Below are 19,411 nucleotides of genomic sequence, written 5' to 3'. Positions count from 1 at the left end.
AGGTGCCCGCCACCAAGCCTAGCTAATTTTTTATATTTTTAATAGAGACAGCTTTCACCATGTTAGCCAGGTTGGTCTTGAACTCCTGACCTCAGGTGATCTGCCCACCTTGGCCTCCCAAAGTGCTGGGATTACAGGTGTGAGCCACTGCACCTAGCCCATAAGTCTATTTTTATGCCAATCCACACTATCTTGATTATTGTAGCTTTGTAGTAATCCTCAAAACTGGGAAGTGTACATCTTCCAACTTCATTCTTTTTCAAGATTATTTTGGCTATTCTGGGTCCTTTGCATATCCATAGGAGCTTGGGTACTGCTTGACCATTTTTACAAAAAAAGTCATTTGAATTTTGATAGGATAGTGTTGAATCTGTAGATTAGTCTGAGGAGTATTGCCATCATTAACAACATTAAGCTTCCCAATCCATGAATATGGCATGTCTTTCCAATTATTAATGTCTTTTTAAATGTCTTTCAATAAAGTTTTATTGTTTTCAGTATACAAATATTACATTCCCATTTTGGCCGAGTGCAGTGGCTCACACCTGTAATCCCAGCACTTTGGGAGGCCATCAAGGCGGGTGGATCATGAGGTCAGGAGTTTGAGACTGGTCTGACCAACATGGTGAAACCCTGTCTCTAATAAAAATATGAAAATTAGCTGGGCGTGGTGGCGCGCGCCTGTAATCCCAGCTACTCAGGAGGCTGAGGCAGGAGAATCGCTTGAACCCAGGAGGCAGAGGTTGCAGTGAGTCAAGATTGCATCACTAAACTCCAGCCTGGGTGACAGAGCAAGACTCCATGTCAAAAAAAAAAAAAATTATTCCTATTTTATTCATTTGATAGCACCATAAATGGAATTGTTTTCTTAATTTCATGTTAAGGATGTTCACTGCCAGTGTATAGAATTACAATTAGTTTTGGTTTTGGAATCAAGGTAATACTGGCCTCACAGAATAATCTGGGAAGTGCTGCCTCCTTTTCTGTTTTTTTGAAAGAGTTTTTGAAGGATTTGTGTTCATTCTTCTTTAAACATTTGATAGAATATACCAGTAAAGTCATCTGGTCCTGAGCTTTTCTTCGTGAAAAGTTAGTTGCTGTTGTTGTCATTTTACTTTTGGGGATCGAGGGTTTCTTTGGTTTTTGTTTTTTCACTAATTCAATGTCTTTCCTTGTCATAGGTCTATTAAGATTTTCTCTTTCTTCTTGAGTCTGTTTCAGTAACTTGTGTATTTTGTGGAAACATGCCTAGTTAATCTAGGTTCTCTAAGGTATTTCAAATGCATATTAAAACCTAATAACATCAACTGTCCTGGAACATTACTAAAACAGACTATATACTCAGCCATACCTCAACAAATTTGAGAGAACTGAAATCAAACAGTGTATATTTTCTGACTATAATGAAATCAAACTAGAAATCAATAATAGAAAAATAGCTCAAAATCTCCAAACACTTGGAAACTAAACAACACACTTCTAGATAATCCATCTAGAGTCAAGGGTCAAAGGGAAAGTCTCAAGGGAAATAAAATAACACACAGAACTGATGAAAATTAAAACCTTAATGTAACATATCAAAATTTGTGGGACACAGCTAAAGATGAGAGAGAAATTTATAGCACTAAATGCCCACATTAGAAAAAAAGGAGAAGTCTGAAATAATCTAAGCATCCAACTCAAGAACTTAGAAGAGAAAGAGTAAAATATAAAATAAACCCAAAACAAGAAAAAGTAAATAAAAAAGAGCAGAAATTAGTGAAACTGAAACAAAAATAATGGAGAATATCAATAAAACAAAGAGCTGACTCTTTAAAAATAATAAAATTGATAAAATCTCTAGCAAGACTGACAAAAAAGAGTGAGAGAAGACACAAACTACCAATATCAGGAATAAAACAGGGTCAGCACTGTAGACTCTACAGAACTCAAAAGGATATAGCAAAATACTGTAAAGAACTCTACACATGTAATAAGGCTGGGCACAGTGGCTCACACCTGTAATCTTAGCACTTTGGGAAGCCGAGGAGGGTGGGTCACCTAAGGTCAGGAGTTGGAGACCAGCCTGGTCAACATGGTAAAACCCCATCTGTACTAAAAATACAAAATCCCAGCTACTAAAAATACAAAAGTAGCTGGGAGGCCAGGTGCAGTGGCTCACGCCTGTAATCCCAGCACTGTGGGAAGACAAGGCGGGTGGGTCACAAGGTCAGGAGATGGAGACCATCCTGGCCAACATGGTGAAACCCTGTCTCTACTAAAGTACAAAAAAATTAGCCAGGTGTGGTGGAGTGAGCCTGTAGTCTCAGCTACTTGGGAGGCTAAGGCAGGGGAATCACTTGAACCTGGGAGGTGGGGGTTGCAGTGAGCCGAGATCAAACCACTGCACTCCAGCCTGGCAACAGATTAAGACCCTGTCTCCAAAAAAAAAAAAAAAAAAAATGTAGCTGGGATTACATGCCTGTAATCCCAGCTACTTGGGAGGCTGAGGCAGGAGAATCACTTGAACCTGGGAGGTGGAGGCTGCAGTGAGCTGAGATCGCGCCACTGCACCCCAGCCTGGGCAACAGAGTGAGACTCTGTCTCAAGAACAAAACAAAAGAACTCTACACATGTAAATATGACAACTTAGATGAAATGGATTATCAAAAAACATAAACTACCATTACAAATTAAGGAAATGAAGTTCACAATTAAAAATTTCCCAAGGAAGAAATCTCCAGGCCCAGATGGTTTTACTGGAGAATTCTACAAAACATTAAAAAAATTAATTCTATACTATCTCTCCAAAAAACAGAACAAGAGGGAGCACTTCCCAATTCATTGTATGAAGCTAGTATTACCCCAATACTAAACCAGATAGATTACAAAAAATAGAAAATTACAGAATAATATCCCTCATGTATATAGATATAAGAATCCTTAACAAAATATTAGCAAATACAATTCAGCCATAAATAAAAAGAAATATATAACATGACCAAGTGGAGTTCATTCCAGCATCCAAGGCTGGTTCAATATTTTTAAAAAATCAATCAATGTAACCCACCATATTGACATGCTTTTAAAAATTACACAATCATATCACTTGATATAGGAATAATATTTGACAAAATTCAACATCCATTTGTGATTAAAAACTCTTAAAAAACAGGAATACAGGCTGGACGCGGTGGCTCATGCCTGTAATCCCAGCACTTTGGGAGGCCAAGGTGGGAGGATCACGAGGTCAGGCGATCGAGACCATCCTGGCTAACACGGTGAAACCCCGTCTCTACTAAAAATACAAAAAATTAGCCGGGCATGGTGGTGGGCGCCCATAGTCCCAGCTACTCGGGAGGCTGAGGCAGGAGAATGGTGTGAACCCGGGAGGTGGAGCTTGCAGTGAGCCGAGATCGTGTCACTGCACCCCAGCCTGGGCGACAGAGCAAGACTCCGTCTCAAAAAAAAAAAAAAGGAATACAAGAGAACTTCCTGAATTTGATTAAGAGCATCTACAAAATACCTATAGTTTTAAAAATACCTTAATGATGAAAGCCTTAATGATTTCCTCACAAGATCAGAAAAAAGGCAAGAATGTCCACTCTCACCGTTCTTATTCAACATAGTGCTGGAAGTTTCAGCCAGTGCAATTGAGTTTTGGGGGTTTTATTTTTTTGTTGTTTTATTTTTTTTAAGGAAATAAAAGACATATAGGGCTGAGCATGGTGGCTCACGCCTATAATGCTAGCTTTTTGGGATGCCAAGGCAGGTGGATCACTTGAGCTCAGGAGTTCAAGACCAGCCTGGGCAACATGGTGACACCCCACCTCTACTAAAAATACAAGAATTAGCCAAGTCTAGTAGCATATGCCTGTAGTCCTAACCACTCAGGAGGCTGAGGCATGAGGATCTCTGAGCCCAGGAGATGGAGGTTGCAGTGAGCCGAGATTGTACCACAGCACTCCAGTCTGGGCAACAGAGCCAGATCTTCTAAAAAAAAAAAAAAAATTAGGCAGCTGGGCGCAGTGTCTCATGCCTGTAATCCCAACACTTTGGGATGCTGAGGCAGGCAGATCACTTGAGGTCAGGAGTCTGCGATCAGCCTGGCCAACATGGAGAAACCCGTCTCTGCTAAAAATACAAAAATTAGCCAGGCGTGGTGGCACGCGCCTGTAATCCCAGCTACTCAGGAGGCTCATGGGAGAATTGCTTGAACTCAGGAGGTGGAGGCTGCAGTGAGCTGAGATCGCACCACTGCACTCCCGCCTGGGCGACAGAGCGGGACTCTGTCTCTAAATAAATAAATACATACATACATACATAAAGGAATAAATAAATCTGGAGAACAGACTAGCCGGGGGTAACATAGGGGGTGGCAGTGGGAGGAAAGTGGCTATATTTATAAAAGGGTAACATGAGGAATTCCTGTTGTGATGAAAACGTTCTTGATTCTATCCATGTCAATATCTTAATTGTGATATTGTACTATAGTTTTACAGATGTTACTATTGGGGGAAACTGTTTAAAGGATACAGGGATCCCTATTATTTCTTCAAAAATGCATATGGGTCTACACTTACCTGTTTTACCGAGAAGTAAAAGAGAAAAAAAGTAAAAGAGGAGGAGGTTGATACAATTAGAATAAATGTGTTAATTCCAGCTGGGCAGGGTGGCTCACACCTGTAATCCTAGCACTTTGGGAGGCCGAGGTGGGCAGATCACTTGAAGTCAGGAGTTCGACACCAGCCTGGCCAACATGTTGAAACCCCAACTCTACTAAAAATATAAAAATTAGCTTAGCTGGTGGCACGCGCCTGTAATCCCAGCTACTCGGGAGGCTGAGGCAAGAGAATCCCTTGAAACAGAGAGGCGGAGGTTGCAGTGAGCTGAGATAGCACCACTGCACTCCAGTCAGGGTGACAGAGCAAGGCTTTGTCTCAAAAAAGAATTTTTTAAGTGTTAATTCTATATAAGAGGGGAAAATGTTTAAAGCTGATTCAGAGGTCAATACACCACACCATTTTCCCCTTCCTCCAACCACTTACCTTTAGGCCATTTTACTTACTAACATCTTCTCCAGAGAAATAATGCAATTAAAATCACTTAATTATTATGATTTTTTTTTTTTTTTTTTCTGAGACAGAGTCTCACTCGTCACCCAGGCTGGAGTACAGTGGTGTGATCTCGGCTCACTGCAACCTCCATCTCCTGGGTTCAAGCAATTTTCCCACCTCAGTCTTCCAAGTAGCTGGGATTACAGGCGCGCACCACCATGCTCGGCTTATTTTTTTTATTTTTATTAGAAAGGGGGTTTTGCCATGTTGGCCAGGCTGATCTCGAACTCCTGGCCTCAAGTGATCCGCCCGCCTTGGCCTCCCAAAGTGCTGGGATTACAGGCATGAGCCACTGTGGCCGGCCAAAATCAATTATTGATCAAAGTATTACTAAGGTGATAGAAAGTCACTCTCCCATGTAGCTGATGGGATTCAGTGTCACTGTTTTCGTTTTGTTTTGTTTTGTTTGTTTTTGAGACAGAGTTTTGATCTTGTTACCCAGGCTGGACTGCAACGGCATGATCTCAACTCACCACAACCTCCACCTACTGGTTTCAAGCAATCCTCCTGCCTTAGCCTCCCAAGTAGCTGGGATTACAGGCATGCGCCACCATGCCCAGCTGATTTTGTACTTCTAGTAGAGACAGGGTTTCTCCATGTTGGTCAGGCTGGTCTCAAACTCCTGACCTCAGGTGATCTGCCCACCTCGGTCTCCCAAATTGCTGGGATTACAGGCGTGAGCCACCATGCCCAGCTCAGTGTTACTGTTTTTATGTGCACAGATCATATCTAATAAAGGTTTTTTGGAAAGGCAGGTACAGCTAGAAATTTTGTATTATCTTAGATTTGTTTTTATGTGCTATTTAAATATCTCATTGCCCTAGATAATCAAAGGGCTATACTTAGGTTGAAGCCTTATTAAATATCCCAGTAACATATCACCGTTCTAGTTAATTTCCATATTCTCTATGTCATTTATTAAATATGTTAATTTATTGGTAAAGCAATTTCTTAGTAGTTAAGTTTTTCCCCCAAAAGATTTTTTTCATGTTGATATGGTGATCTTTGAAGAAGTATATACGTTTTTAATGAAACATGAGTTTTCTTCCTTTGGCCCTTCTTTAAACAACCATAAGTCAAATTTTACAAAGGAAGATTAGGACAACAGTCCAAAAGCTGGCACTTTAGTCAGGTTTTTGCCCTTAAGTTGTACTTTTAATGACCTTAACAACTCCCATCTTGCAAATCCAATGCCCAACTCTCAGGTTGCACCTAACTCAACCTAACGCAGTAGATCATAGTCCCTGAAAGGCTTCCTTCACTTGCCTTTGAGGACACCACGCTTTTTAAGATTTTCTTCTATCTCCTAACCAAATCTCAGGCTTTTTTGCCACTTTCTGCTCCACCACCTGAAGTTTTGAACATTGGAGAGTCCACTTCTCTTCTCTATCCATATTTTCTCCCTAAGTGATCTGATCCAGTCTTCATAAGTCTGTCTTTAAGTATCATGCCTGCTCAAAACTTCTCAATTTACTTCTGGCTCCAATCTCTCCCCTAAGATTCGAGTAGTATATTCAATAGCCCACCTGACCTTTCTATCCATATATCAAACATGCATCGCCAACTCAGTTACAAAAAAAAAAAACTCTTGATTTCCCCACATGCCAGAACCCACTTCTCCCTCAGTCTTTTCTTCCCCTAAATGGCACTTCCATGTACCCAGTTGCACTGACCAGAAACCTAGGAATAATTATCCCTGATCTTTCTTGTTCCCTCACTCACCACATCAATCCCTTCAGCAGGCTATTTGTCAAGCAAACCAATCTCATTCCAGCCTCAGAGCCTTTCCATAGAACACCCTGCGCTTTCCCTTCCCTTCCAGGATTCACTGGTGTTCTCCTTCTCTCACCCGGCCCCATCATTTAAGCCTCTCTCTAATGGCACTTCCTCAGAGAAGCTATTCCTGACCATCCTAACTAAAAATGCTATTCCCTCCCATGCTATTCTCTACACCTTTACATTCTTTTGTTTTCTTCATAGCTTCTATCACTACCTGACATAGTACATGTTTGTTTAGTTATATGCTGTCCGGCTCCCATTCTGTTGTCAGATCCAGGGTGGTAGAGAGGCTGTCCTGTTCACTTAGAACATTCTCGTGCATAGAAGACACTCTAATAAATGAATAAATAAGACCATTCCTTTCTTAATTCATGTATATCTACCATTGCCACTTTTAAGATCATAATGTCTCTGCTCACATACTCCTTAATTTATCCTGTGAGCAGCTCACTGCAATTCCTGATTATGAAGCCCTTCAACTTGAGCGAAAATCTTTCATGCACATTCTCTTTGAATATTGCCTCTTGCTCATTCTCTGTATTCATCTTCTGAAACTGCTATTAGATTCACAACGGACTTCTCTACTATTTCCTTTACATCTTAAACTGCTCTCTTTCATACTTTCTCTCTTTATCTCTCAGTGATATAATTTGAGGAATTTCCTAATACGTATATATCTTTCACTTTACTGATCTCTCTTTAGTTGCCATTTCCCAAGCCCACTGCATTCTTTAATTACGATTATGTCAGTGACCATATTTTTCATTTCTAGAAGTTGTATTTGATTATTTTTTCAAATCTGCCTGGTGTTCTTGAGAATTTCCTATCCATTTATACTACTTTTAATTCCTTCTATTGTCCTTACAATATCATATGACTTTCGTAGTCTTTATTTGGTATAATAGTTTTATTATCTGAAGTTTTGGAGCATCAAATACACTATTTATTGAATCTCTTTCTGCTCACTTATAGAGTACTAAATCCAAGCCCCAAAACTTTACGAGAGATGGACTACAGTTAGAGATGGATTATAGTTACATATTCTCAGGAGAAACTACCCCCACTCCCACCCTAAGCCCTGGCTTAGACAGACAAGTTTCCTTGTCTTCAACCTGTGGATGCAGTGGATTTTTTTCATCTGTATTTCACAGAGGGTATGGGAGTCAGGCTTTATAAAGAGTTTTCAGTTCTAGCTCATACAAGTTCAAGGTGCTATCTCCTATCTCCTATCACAGCATAGCCATTAAAGCTGAGCAAATTCCTCACGGGTACCTCGGCATTAGCTCATGGGCTTACAACTCTGGTAATCAGTTCCCTCTTTTTTCTTTTTTTTAACCCCTTAGGTATATTTCCCTCGCTGTTTTGTGAGCCAAGACATGCATTATTAAAAAAAAGCTTGAAACATTTCATCCAGCATTGCTAGGTACCCTTAGCAGAAGAGCATTTAAATCGTCCCCTTCTTGTATTGCCAGAAGTGTTGGTTTTTATTCCTAAAACTGTTAAAAGATATCTAGGTGTATTGAGCAGTATCTAACTATACTTAAAATTTTTCAAATTGGATAAAATGTTTTTTAATCCAACATAAATTAGAAAATGAGTTTATTCTTTTTTATCAGTCACCAAAGTAAAAATCTGAAATATCCTTTATAAGCTTGAATAAATCCAAGACATGTTGTTGTGGAGGACAACATGATTACAGGAAACCTATTCTCTCCAGTTGCCAAAGTATGTTACAAACATACTAATTAATCCTCTTGGGATTTTTTTAATAGTACAACATTAATTAATCCTTACTATGTATGTATAAATCAGATTTGTGGCAAAAAAAAAATCAGTTTTATTCCCCACTTCTCAGTAGAAAAATTTACCTGTAAATAATGTGAGTAGGATAAGTTACTGATAAAGTACAGAATAGGCCGGGAGTGGTGGTACGCACCTCTCATCCCAGCTACCCGGGAGGCTGAGGCACGAGAATCGCTTGAGCCCAGGAGGTGGAGGTTGCAGTGAGCCGAGATCATGCCACTGCACTCCAGCCTGGCTGACAGAGTGAGACTGCGCCTCAAATAAATAAATAAATAAATAAATAAAGTACAGAATAAAGGCTTCTGATTTTTTGCACAGTTAAAGAAAACTTGGCCAGGCACAGTGGTTCAGGCCTGCAATCCCAGCACTTTGGGAGGCTGAGGTGGATGGATTACCTGAGGTCAGGAGCTTGAGACCAGCCTGGCTCACATGGTGAAACCCCATCTCTACTAAAAATACAAAAATTAGCTCAGCTGGTGGCGTGCACCTGTAGTCCCAGCTACTCAGGAGGCTGAGGCAGGAGAATCACTTGAACCCAGGAGGCGGAGGCTGCAGTGAACTGAGATCACAGCACTGCACTCCAGCCTGGGCAACAGAGTGAGACTGTCTCAAAAAAAAAAAAAAAAATGAAAGAAAACTTGACTATTATCTAGAAAAATTCAAATATAAATATTTTCTATTAAAACCTAAGTATACTAGTTATTATTTGCATATATGTAGATAATGGTTGAAAATCTGTTTATTCTTAAAATGTTTTAAAACAAAAAAATTTTTAAAAATCAATTCAAACTCTAATCTTTTTTAAAATTCTCCTACTCCATCTTTTTTTCTATTTCCCTTCCTAAATCAAAGACCTGAGGAATCTGAGATCTCCTATCTTCTTTATGCATAGTTTTCAAGATTTTCAAACAAACAATTATTCAAAGAGGAACACACAAAGGACCCCTGAGCAAACTTAATTTTAGTTACGCATTTCAGAAAACTTTACAAATCCCTCCAGTTTAAAAATACAATGATTAGCTTAATCTGCTATTAAAGAAGTATAGGCCGGGTGCAGTGGCTCACGCCTGTAATCCCAGCACTTTGGGAGGCCAAGGAGGGCAGATCACGAGGTCAGGAGATCAAGACCATCCTGGCTAACACGGTGAAACCCTGTCTCTACTAAAAATACAAAAAATTAGCCGGGCGTGGCGGCACACGCCTGTAGTCCCAGCTACTTGGGAGGCTGAGGCAGGAGAATGATGTGAACCCGGGAAGCGGAGTTTGCAGTGAGCCAAGATCACACCACTGCACTCCTGCCTGGGTGACAGAGCAATACTCCATCTCAAAAAAAATAAAAATTAAAAAAATAAAAATAAAAATAAATTAAGTATATCCTTTCCAGCCTCAGTCCCGGACCCTACAGCAGCAGAGATGTTGATGCCTAAGAAGAACCGGATTGCCATTTATGAACTCCTTTTTAGGAGGGAGTCATGGTGGCCAAGAAGGACATCCACATGCCTAAGCACCCGAGCTGGCAGACAAGAATGTGCCCAAACTTCATGTCATGAAGGTCATGCAGTCTCTCAAGTCCTGAGGCTACGTGAAGGAACAGTTTGCCTGGAGACATTTCTACTAGTACCTTACCAATGAAGGCATCCAGTATCTCCATGATTATCTTCATCTGCCCCGGAGATTGTGCTGCCACCCTATGCTGCAGCCATCCAGAGACTGGCAGGCCTTGGCCTAAAGGTCTGGAGGGTGAGCAACCTGCAAGACTCACAAAAGGGGAAGCCGACAGAGATACCTACAGACGGAGTTTTGTGCCCCCTGGTGCCAACAAGAAAGTCGAGGCTGGGGCTGCATCAGCAACCGAATTCCAGTTTAAAGGCAGATTTGGTCGTGGACGTGGTCAGCCACCTCAGTAAAACTGGAGACTATTATTATTTTGCATTGAATAAACGTACAGCAAAAAAAAAAGTAAGTATATACAATTGACAAATATTTTTAAAGATCTTAATGAATTATCAAAGCACAAAAGAATATTTAATATTAACTAGCTTATCCAAAGCACTATTACTTCTATTAAAAAATCCCAGGTAAGTATGTCATCTTCTGAACACACACAATGAACAATCTCAAAGGCTATTTTCTACTCCCAATAGTTGCTTACTCTATATCGCTAAAAGAATTTGCACTAAATAAATGCATATGTTGCAGATCTTTGTCTGCCTTGCCTCTGGGATCTTAATCCACATGGAATATACTATTACTCTAGCCAAGAAGAAAGTAAGTCTTTTGTTTTAAGAGTTTTTTGGTTGTTTGTTTGTTTGTTTTACATTTTGCTATATATTTTTTTACTAAGTTAATGGGCAAAAGCATAAATATTTGCCCATAAATATTTTAAATTTCATTTCATCATTTCACATAATTTTTATTGTTTAATTAGGGTTTAAAAGGTAATAATAAAACTCATTTCTCACATACAGAATTAAATTTTTATTTTATTTTATCTTATTTTATTGAGACAGCGTCTCTCTCTGTCGCCTAGCCTGGAATGCAGTGGCATGATCACAGCGCACCATAACCTCAAATCCTGGACTCAAGCAATCCTTCCATGTCAGCCTCGCAAGTGGCTGGGACTACAGGTGCAAGCCACCACAGCCAGCTAATTTTTATTTTGTTTTGTTGAGATGGGGGTCTTACTATGTTGCTCAGGTTGGTCTCAAACTCCTGGCCTCAAGTGATCCTCCCACCTTGGCCTCCCAAAGTGTTGGGATTATAAGCATGAGCCCAATATTTTATTGTCTGGCCCAATATTTTAAAATAAAAAAAAAACAAATACAACAACTAAGATTCCTATCTTTAAACTATAGAATTGAAATAGAAAATCTGAAAATCTGAAGCCGTTGCTCACTATCAATAGCTATGGAGAGTTAATTCTTATTATTTAAATTAGTCTTACTGTCAGAAAGGCACTTATTAGCCAATCTGTTAAACAGCATGAGGTTACTACTGATTCAAGACAGACCAGTGTTGTAATACCATGACCCAATCTCTAATTTTACAGGTGAGGTAACTGAGGTGAGACAGGTTATGCAACATACTCAAGATGACCACACCCTGAAATCACCAGATGCAGAGCAGAGACTCTATTCCAGATATTTTGTTCGCAGTCTCCAATGTGTTCAATTATATCATGCTGCCCTCTAAATTCACTACTGTGGAACAACTGATTTAGCCAGGCTAGAACATATGAATTATTCTACATTAGTGAACTTCCCAGATCCCTGTAGCTTAACTCTTTAAATACCAATACTTTTTAAAGTTATCCATTCTTTTGCTAGAAACCTCTCTAAAGTGAAAAAGCACAACTCTAGGTTCCTTGGGTATTCCAGTGAAATGGCTCTGACATCCCTAATTATTTGCTTACATACCAGGTCATGTGCCTTATGAATACATTCCTGTTATGCTACTTGTCTTCCTTGTGTTTTGTTTTATTTTCATTTGTTTGTTTTAGAGATGGGATCTCACTATATTGCCTAGGCTGGATTCAAACTCCTGGGCTCGAGTGATCCCCTTTCTCAGGCCTCCTGAGCAGCTGGGACTACAGGCATGTGCTACAATGCCTGGCTTGTCTTCCTTGTGTTAATTTTAGACCCCTCAGTGAACTCCCCATCATATTTTTTTTTCTTCAATACCTACTTTATTTGGGGGAGAATGAAGAAAACAACAGCAACATGCTAGAGTTGTGGTAGATGTTGATGGATTTTAAATGGCAGAGAAAAAATGAATTATTTATTTTCCAGACTTTTAAAACACCATTTCTACCAACTACAGTACTATTTAGAGCCAATTTAGCTGCACAGACCTTTGGCCTCCACATTAAAAGGTCCAGGTTTCATTGCACATGTCATACTTTGAGGTTAGTCTTCATCTTGAACTTTGATATCAAATTAACTTTGAATGTTTTTATTTCCTAAGATATAATAGCGCGGTTTCATATGTTATATTTTGGACAGACTGAGTTTTTAAAATGCAATTATTTTTCCTTTCATGTCTCTTGTAATGTTTTGAACAAACTTGAATGATGAAAGAGAATAAGAGATATCAGTAAAAAAATTAAAAAATAAAAAAACAAAGGTCTGGGTTTCTTCACTTTTTTTGAGTTTCTGCTATCATTTCTTGCTGGTATCTCTATGTGTTATTATCAACTAATTTCCCTACCTTCAATATCCTATTCAGTTTATTTAAGCTTATAAAAAATATAGCAAAAAATAAAGAAACACCAAATGAAGATTTGAGGATCTCTCCTATTACCAGATATATCAGCATGAACTCTGATTTATCTATATGGGGTCTTTTTTTTGTTTTTGTTTGCTTCTGAGTTGTTGACAGTTCTGGTGTCTGGGTAACTGACCTGTAGAAAAGTCTGTAAAACTTATGAGATACTGTACTTCTCTTTAGGTCTATTCTATATGAATTCATATACAATGTCCTTAAAATAAAGTGTTTGCAATCAGCTTAGGGGCCCAAACTGAGCCAAAGTAAACCTCTGACACTCTAAATCAGTGCTTCTCAAACTTTAATTTAAATGTAAATCACCTAAAAATCTTGTGAAAAATGAAGATTGTGATCCAGTAAGTCTGAGGTTGGGCCCAAGATTCTGCATTGCCAGCAGATGATGCCAAATCTGCTGGCCCCCATACTACACCTTTAGTAGCAAGGATCTAGAACACTTCCCTCTTTTTTTCTCTCCTATTTCTAAATTATCTCCTTCCTTTGCTTTTTCCTTTTCTTGCATTACCATTTTTCTTGCTTTAAGTCTATCAATAGTAACCACAGTAACTACTTAGCCCTGTAGATAGTCCCTAAGCGTATGAAGGTTCCCCAATCTAAAACATAAGCTATAAAAAAAAAATCAGTGCAGAGGACGGGCACAGTGGCTCATGCCTGTAATCCCAGCACTTTGGGAGGCCGAGGCGGGCGGATCACCTGAGGTCGGGAGTTCAAGACCAGCCTGGCCAACATGATGAAACCCCGTCTCTACTAAAAATACAAAATTAGCTGGGTGTGGTGACAGGTGCTTGTAATCCCAGCTACTTGGGAGGCTGAGGCTGGAGAATCACTTGAACCCAGGAGGCAGAGGTTGCAATGACTGGAGATCATACCATTGCACTCTGGCCTGGGTGACAAGAGCGAAACTCTGCCTCAAAAAAAAAAAATTAGTGCAGAAAGGTCATAATACTACAATATTGTCATAAACCTTTTCTAAATGTGACCAAAAATAATATAGTCAATAGAGATGACATTTTTAGGATGTATTGTTATTTTTGTATATTTCTTAGCAATTAAATATTTTCCTTAGAAAATATTTCAAAAAAACTTATGTTGTCACGTTTCTTAATAGGAAATCAAAACCTTTTAGTCACGTTAAGATTCAATAATTGTTAAGATTCCAATGAACTGAACTGCTAATTATGAACAGAATGATGGTACTTGTACTAATCTTTATAACCTGTTAATGAATCTTTAGCCTACTCTAAAATTACAAGAAAATCTGCTACCAAGGATACCTAATCCTCAAAAGATGAGATTTATTTTTATTTTTATTTTTATTTTTTTGAGACAGGGTCTCTCTCTGTTACCCAGGCTGGAGGGCAGTGGCACGATCATGGCTCAATGCAGCCTCAACTTCCCAGGCTCAGGTGATCCTCCCACCTCAGCCTCCTGAGTAGCTGGGATGTAGCCTGTAGGCATGTGCCACCATGCCTGGCTAATTTTTGTTTGTTTGTTTGTTTGTTTGTTTGTTTGTTTGTAGAGACTGGGTTTTGCCATGTTACCCAGGCTGGTCTCAAACTCCTGGGCTCAAGCAATCTGCCCACCTCAGCCTCCCAAAACGCTGGGATTACAGGCATGAGCTATCGTGCCCAGCCAAGAGATCAGCTTTCTAATGAACTAATTGGAACTATACATGCCTTACCATCCTACATAATTTTCACTTATAGTTGTATCACACCAGATTCTATCAAATGGTTCATAACTCTCACAGGAATTGCTAGATTTAGAATGAGTCCTTTAATATAATAAATGTTAGCATTTGTAACATACAGAAGTGTTTTTCTTCCAAAAAGACTCTAAGATCTTAATGTGCCTAATCAACAAGCAGTAGTCTCATTTTACAGTGGGGAAACCTGAAGCACATCCAGATTACACAACCGAATGAACACAATGGAAACAGAATATGTAGCTTCTAACTTTAAAACCATCTTACAGTCATTATACACTATAGGTTGAACACTGCTAAACTTTCTTTACGTACAGGAATGAATTTTTTAAATCACAATTATATAAAATAGCTGGCTATTTATATAATGTTCTCAGTAACATTCAGAAATACGGTTTCTATATAACATTAGTCTCTTGACAATACAGTGAGCTACAGTGTAAGTGGAATCCACTTCCGTGGTGTAGTTTTCACACAAGGAAACTGAAGCAGATTAATTCCATTCCATCGAACCAGACAACAGTGCATTCTAGTGGTCAAAGGAGAGAATAATCAGAAATGTCTTTGGGACTCTGGACTAAAATTGAAACATCTAAAATCTAGAAGCTAAGAAGGAAATTTTACAAATACTATATATGACTCCTTGCAGATTTAAAGAAAATTTGTATTCAAGATTAAAATAAAGACGTAAAAAAAGAAATTACCCAAAAGCTCCAGTCACCACTCCAATTATGTAAATTTGGCCCCTGTTTTTTAACTACCACATTATTCTCTTCCACAGTTGGACTAGGATTTTCCTCTACATCTTCCTGTAACTCGGTGGCAAGGCTTGAATCCCCTTCATTCATCACCTGGAAACAAATATCAAACTAAGTCAATTATTTATTGAGAAATGGCCATTTTAAAAAGAAAAAAGTTAATGTTCACAACATATACATTAATTTTAAAAGGGCAATATTTAAATGTTTAGAAGACGGTAATAAATACGTTTTTGCTTCAATAGTTCATCTAGTTATATATTTATTTTTATTTTTTTAAAATTCTTATTTTATTTTCTTTAGAGACAGGGTCTCACTCTTTCACCCAGACTGGAGTGTAATGGCCCAATCATAGCTCACTGCAGCCTTCAACTCCTGGGCCAAAGCAATCCTCCTACCTCAGCCTCCAGAAATGCTGGGATTATAGGCATGAGCCACCTCACCCAGCCAAGTTCATACATTTATACATGCAACAAAGATTTTCCAACTACTATTATTTGCTAGGTAGTTTGGTTGGCACTAGGGATGCAAAGATGAATAAAACAAAGTCCTCCATCTCCAGAAGTGCACAGTCTGCTAGAGGAACAATAAATAATAAAAATACAATTTAATGGGAGTGTCCGTTTGTACAACTATTTTGGAGAACAATTTGCAATGCCCAGTAGGAAAGAAGATAGACATATACTGCAATGCAGCAATTTAATATACACATAGAGTCAAGAATGTTTGTTAATACTATGAAAGTGGAAATAACCTCACCGTGCATCAATAGAGAAATTAGTAAATAAGCTCTGATTTATACAAACAATGGAGTTTAAACAAATGAATAAGATGTGCCAGCTGTGCGAGGTGGCTAACGCCTGTAATCCCAACACTTTGGGATCACTTGAGGCCAGGAGTTCAAGACCAGCCTGGCCAATATAATGAAACCCTGTCTCTGCTAAAAATACAAAAAATTAGCCAGGCATGGTGGCCTGTAGTCCCAGCTACTCGGAAGCTGAGGCAGAAGAATTGCTTGAACCCAGGAGGAGGAGGTTGCAGTGAGCCAAGATCACACCACTGCATGCCAGCCTGGGTGACAGAGCCAGACTCTGTCTCAAAAAAATATGGGCCCATTGGGTAATTGCTCAAGTAAGATCACTAATCAGGGAGTTAAAAAAAGAAAAAAGCAAATATGGAATAGGGGAGTAAGGAGGAGTAGCCATTATAAAAGCATATGGGCCAGGCACAGTGACTCATGCCTATAATCCCAGCACTTTGGGAGGCTGAGGCAGGAGGACCTCTTGAGCCCAGGAGTTTGAGACCAGCCTGGGCAACATAGTGAGACCCCGTCTCTATAAAAAATATCAAAAAATTTGCCTGGCATGGTGGCATGCGCCTATGGTCCCAGTTGTTCAGGAGGCTGAGGTGGGAGGATTGCCTGAGCCTGGGAGGTCAAGACTGTAGTAAGCCATGATCAAGCTACAGCACTCCAGGCTGGCCGGCAAAGCAAAACCCTGTCTCAAACAAACAAACAACAAGAACAACAACAACAAAAAAAAAAACAGCTTATGGTGGACCAGGATCCTTAAATATCTCTGCTGCTGCTGCTCCACTTAAGCTTGAGGTTCTTTTTGTGTTTTTTTTTTTTTTGAGACAGAGGCTCACTCTGTCGCCCAGGCTCGAGTGCAGTGGCATGATCTCGGCTCACTGCAACCTCTACCTCCCGGGTTCAAGCGATTTTCCTGCCTCAGTCTCCCGAGTAGCTGGGATTACAAGCGTGCACCACCTCACCCGGCTAATTTTTGTATTTTTAGTAGAGATGGAGTTTCACCATGTTGGCCAGGCTGGTCACAAACTCCTGACCTCACGTGATCGGCCCGCCTAAGCCTCCCAAAGTGCTAGGATTACAGGCATGAGCCACTGCACCTGGCCAAACTTGAGGTTCTTAAACCCTATAAATAACCATTGCCATGGGGGAAGCCTCTAACCACAATGATACTGATTTGAGGCTCTCTAGAGAAAGAAATTTGTAAACATGAGAGGGTAGAGAAGACCTCCTCCACCTGAAGTATATCCAGTAACCTCCAGAAAGAGAGGGAGAAACCAACAAACCTGGATAGAAGGGGAGGAAACATACAACAGCAAAACAAAAACAAACAAAAAAAACTGAAACTGAAGTCCATAAACTGTTCTAACAAAACATACAGAATTTAAAATAATTTATAGGATAAAAGATAAAAGACTGGCTTTTGTGCCTCTACAACATAGGTTCTAAGTTAACTTCAACATCAGCTAAAATGCAGCAATTGGCAAATCTTCATGGCTTTAATCAATATTGGGTCTCAAACTACAGTTATACCTAGAGTTCCCACTAAATTTAAACAAGGTATCCCGTACAATCTTAGGAGTTATTCAACATAAAATAGACAACAAATAGGTATGCCTCACTTTAACCATCAGAACTATACCTTTGCCTAAATACTCCACGATGGTGGTATACATTGCCCTAAAATATCCTATTGTGGCCATGGACACTCTGACACAATTAGTAATAAACTAAATTTAAATCAAGTCTTTAGAGCTTACAAATTGGCTTTCAAAGAAGTGGGACAACAGGCTGGGTATGTTGGCTCACACATATAATCCCAACATTTTGGGAGACTGAGGCAGGAGGATCACTTCAGGCCAAGAGTATGGAGAACAAGCTGGGCAATATAGCAAGGCCCCCTCTCTACAAAAATTTAAAGATTAGCCTGGCATAGTGGTACACACATGTAGTCCTAGCTACTTGGGAGGCTGAGGTGGGAGGACTGCCAGAGTCCAAGAGTTGGAGATCACAGTAAGTTGTGATTGCACCATTGTACTTCAGCCCAGGTGACAGAGCAAGACTCCGTCTCAAAATAAACAAAACGGTGAGACCCTATGGACCACCACTCTCAATGCCCAGTTAAAATTATACAACCTAATATAAAACAAAACAGGGCCTTCAAGGACTGAAACTTGTTATGTAAGACCTACTTCAGCCAGGCACGGTGGCTCACGCCATGCTGTAATCTCAGCACTTTGGGAGGGAAAGCCAGGTGGATCACGAGGTCAGGAGTTCAAGACCAGCCTGACCAACATGGTAAAACCCCATCTCAACTAAAAAAAAATACAAAAATTAGCTGGGCGTGGTGGTACGCGCCTGTAATCCCAGCTACTTGGGAGGCTGAGGCAGGAGAATTGCTTGAACCCGGGAGGTGGAGGTTGCGGTGAGCCGAGATTGTGCCACTGCACTCCAGCCTGGGCGACAGAGCAAGACTCTGTCTCGCAAAAAAAAAAAAAAAAGAAAGAAGTACTTTGTGAAAGTAATTATCCCTACTGCTTCTCCATTTAACAGCCCAATTTGGCCTGTTAAATTTGGTAAGAATGAATGGTACCTCATGGTTCATTACTGCATCCTCGATGATGTCATTTTACCCAGGAAGGCCCCTATACTCAACATTGTTGAAATTACCGACTATCCAGTCCACAACTAGTAAATATTTTGCTGTGATAGATTTGGCTAATATGTTCTGTTCAGTGTCTCTTTCAACACCTCCTCAGCCATAGTGGGTCTTCACCTCCAGAGAGACATAATATCTCTTTACCAGGCTAACCATAGAGTACGCAGTCTTGCCATCATACACAGCCTTTACAGGAAAGATCTTAACTGCATCAAATTTTCTCCAGGAGCACAAGTATAACATTCCATTGATGACATCCTCCCCTGAGGACAGTCTTTTGACATACTCACAAAGGAGCTCACAAAAGGAGGGTGGGCTATTGTGCCACATAGTGTAAGGCCTACCACCTTGGTTAAATTTCTGAAAATAATTTGGTCTCTGTCACCCAGGCTGGAGTGCAATGGCACAAACAGGGGTCACTGCAGTCTCAACCTCCTGTGCTCAAGTGATCTTCCTATCTCAGCCTCCCACATAGCTAGGACTACAGGCGCCACACAACCATGCCCAGTTAATTTTTCTTTC

General features: G+C 39.9%; 1 protein-coding gene and 1 pseudogene across 2 annotated transcripts in view; one reads left to right on the top strand and one right to left on the bottom strand.

Moving 5' to 3' along the window:
* The window catches only part of GRAMD1C (GRAM domain containing 1C), a 108,170-nt gene that overhangs the window by 86,419 nt on the left and 2,340 nt on the right, over positions 1–19,411 (bottom strand). For both annotated transcript variants that reach the window (XM_034957113.3, XM_003825114.5), the window contains exon 2: positions 15,369–15,515. In XM_034957113.3, coding sequence (XP_034813004.1) covers positions 15,369–15,515 — 147 coding nt within the window. The remainder of the gene's footprint in view (positions 1–15,368; positions 15,516–19,411) is intronic.
* LOC129397427 (small ribosomal subunit protein eS10-like) lies at positions 7,769–10,758 on the top strand (annotated as a pseudogene).

The sequence above is a fragment of the Pan paniscus genome, chromosome 2 (genome assembly GCF_029289425.2).
Source record: "Pan paniscus chromosome 2, NHGRI_mPanPan1-v2.0_pri, whole genome shotgun sequence".
NCBI lineage: Eukaryota > Metazoa > Chordata > Mammalia > Primates > Hominidae > Pan > Pan paniscus.
Note: the sequence above shows the minus strand (reverse complement) of the source record. Positions and strands in the feature narration are given on the sequence as shown.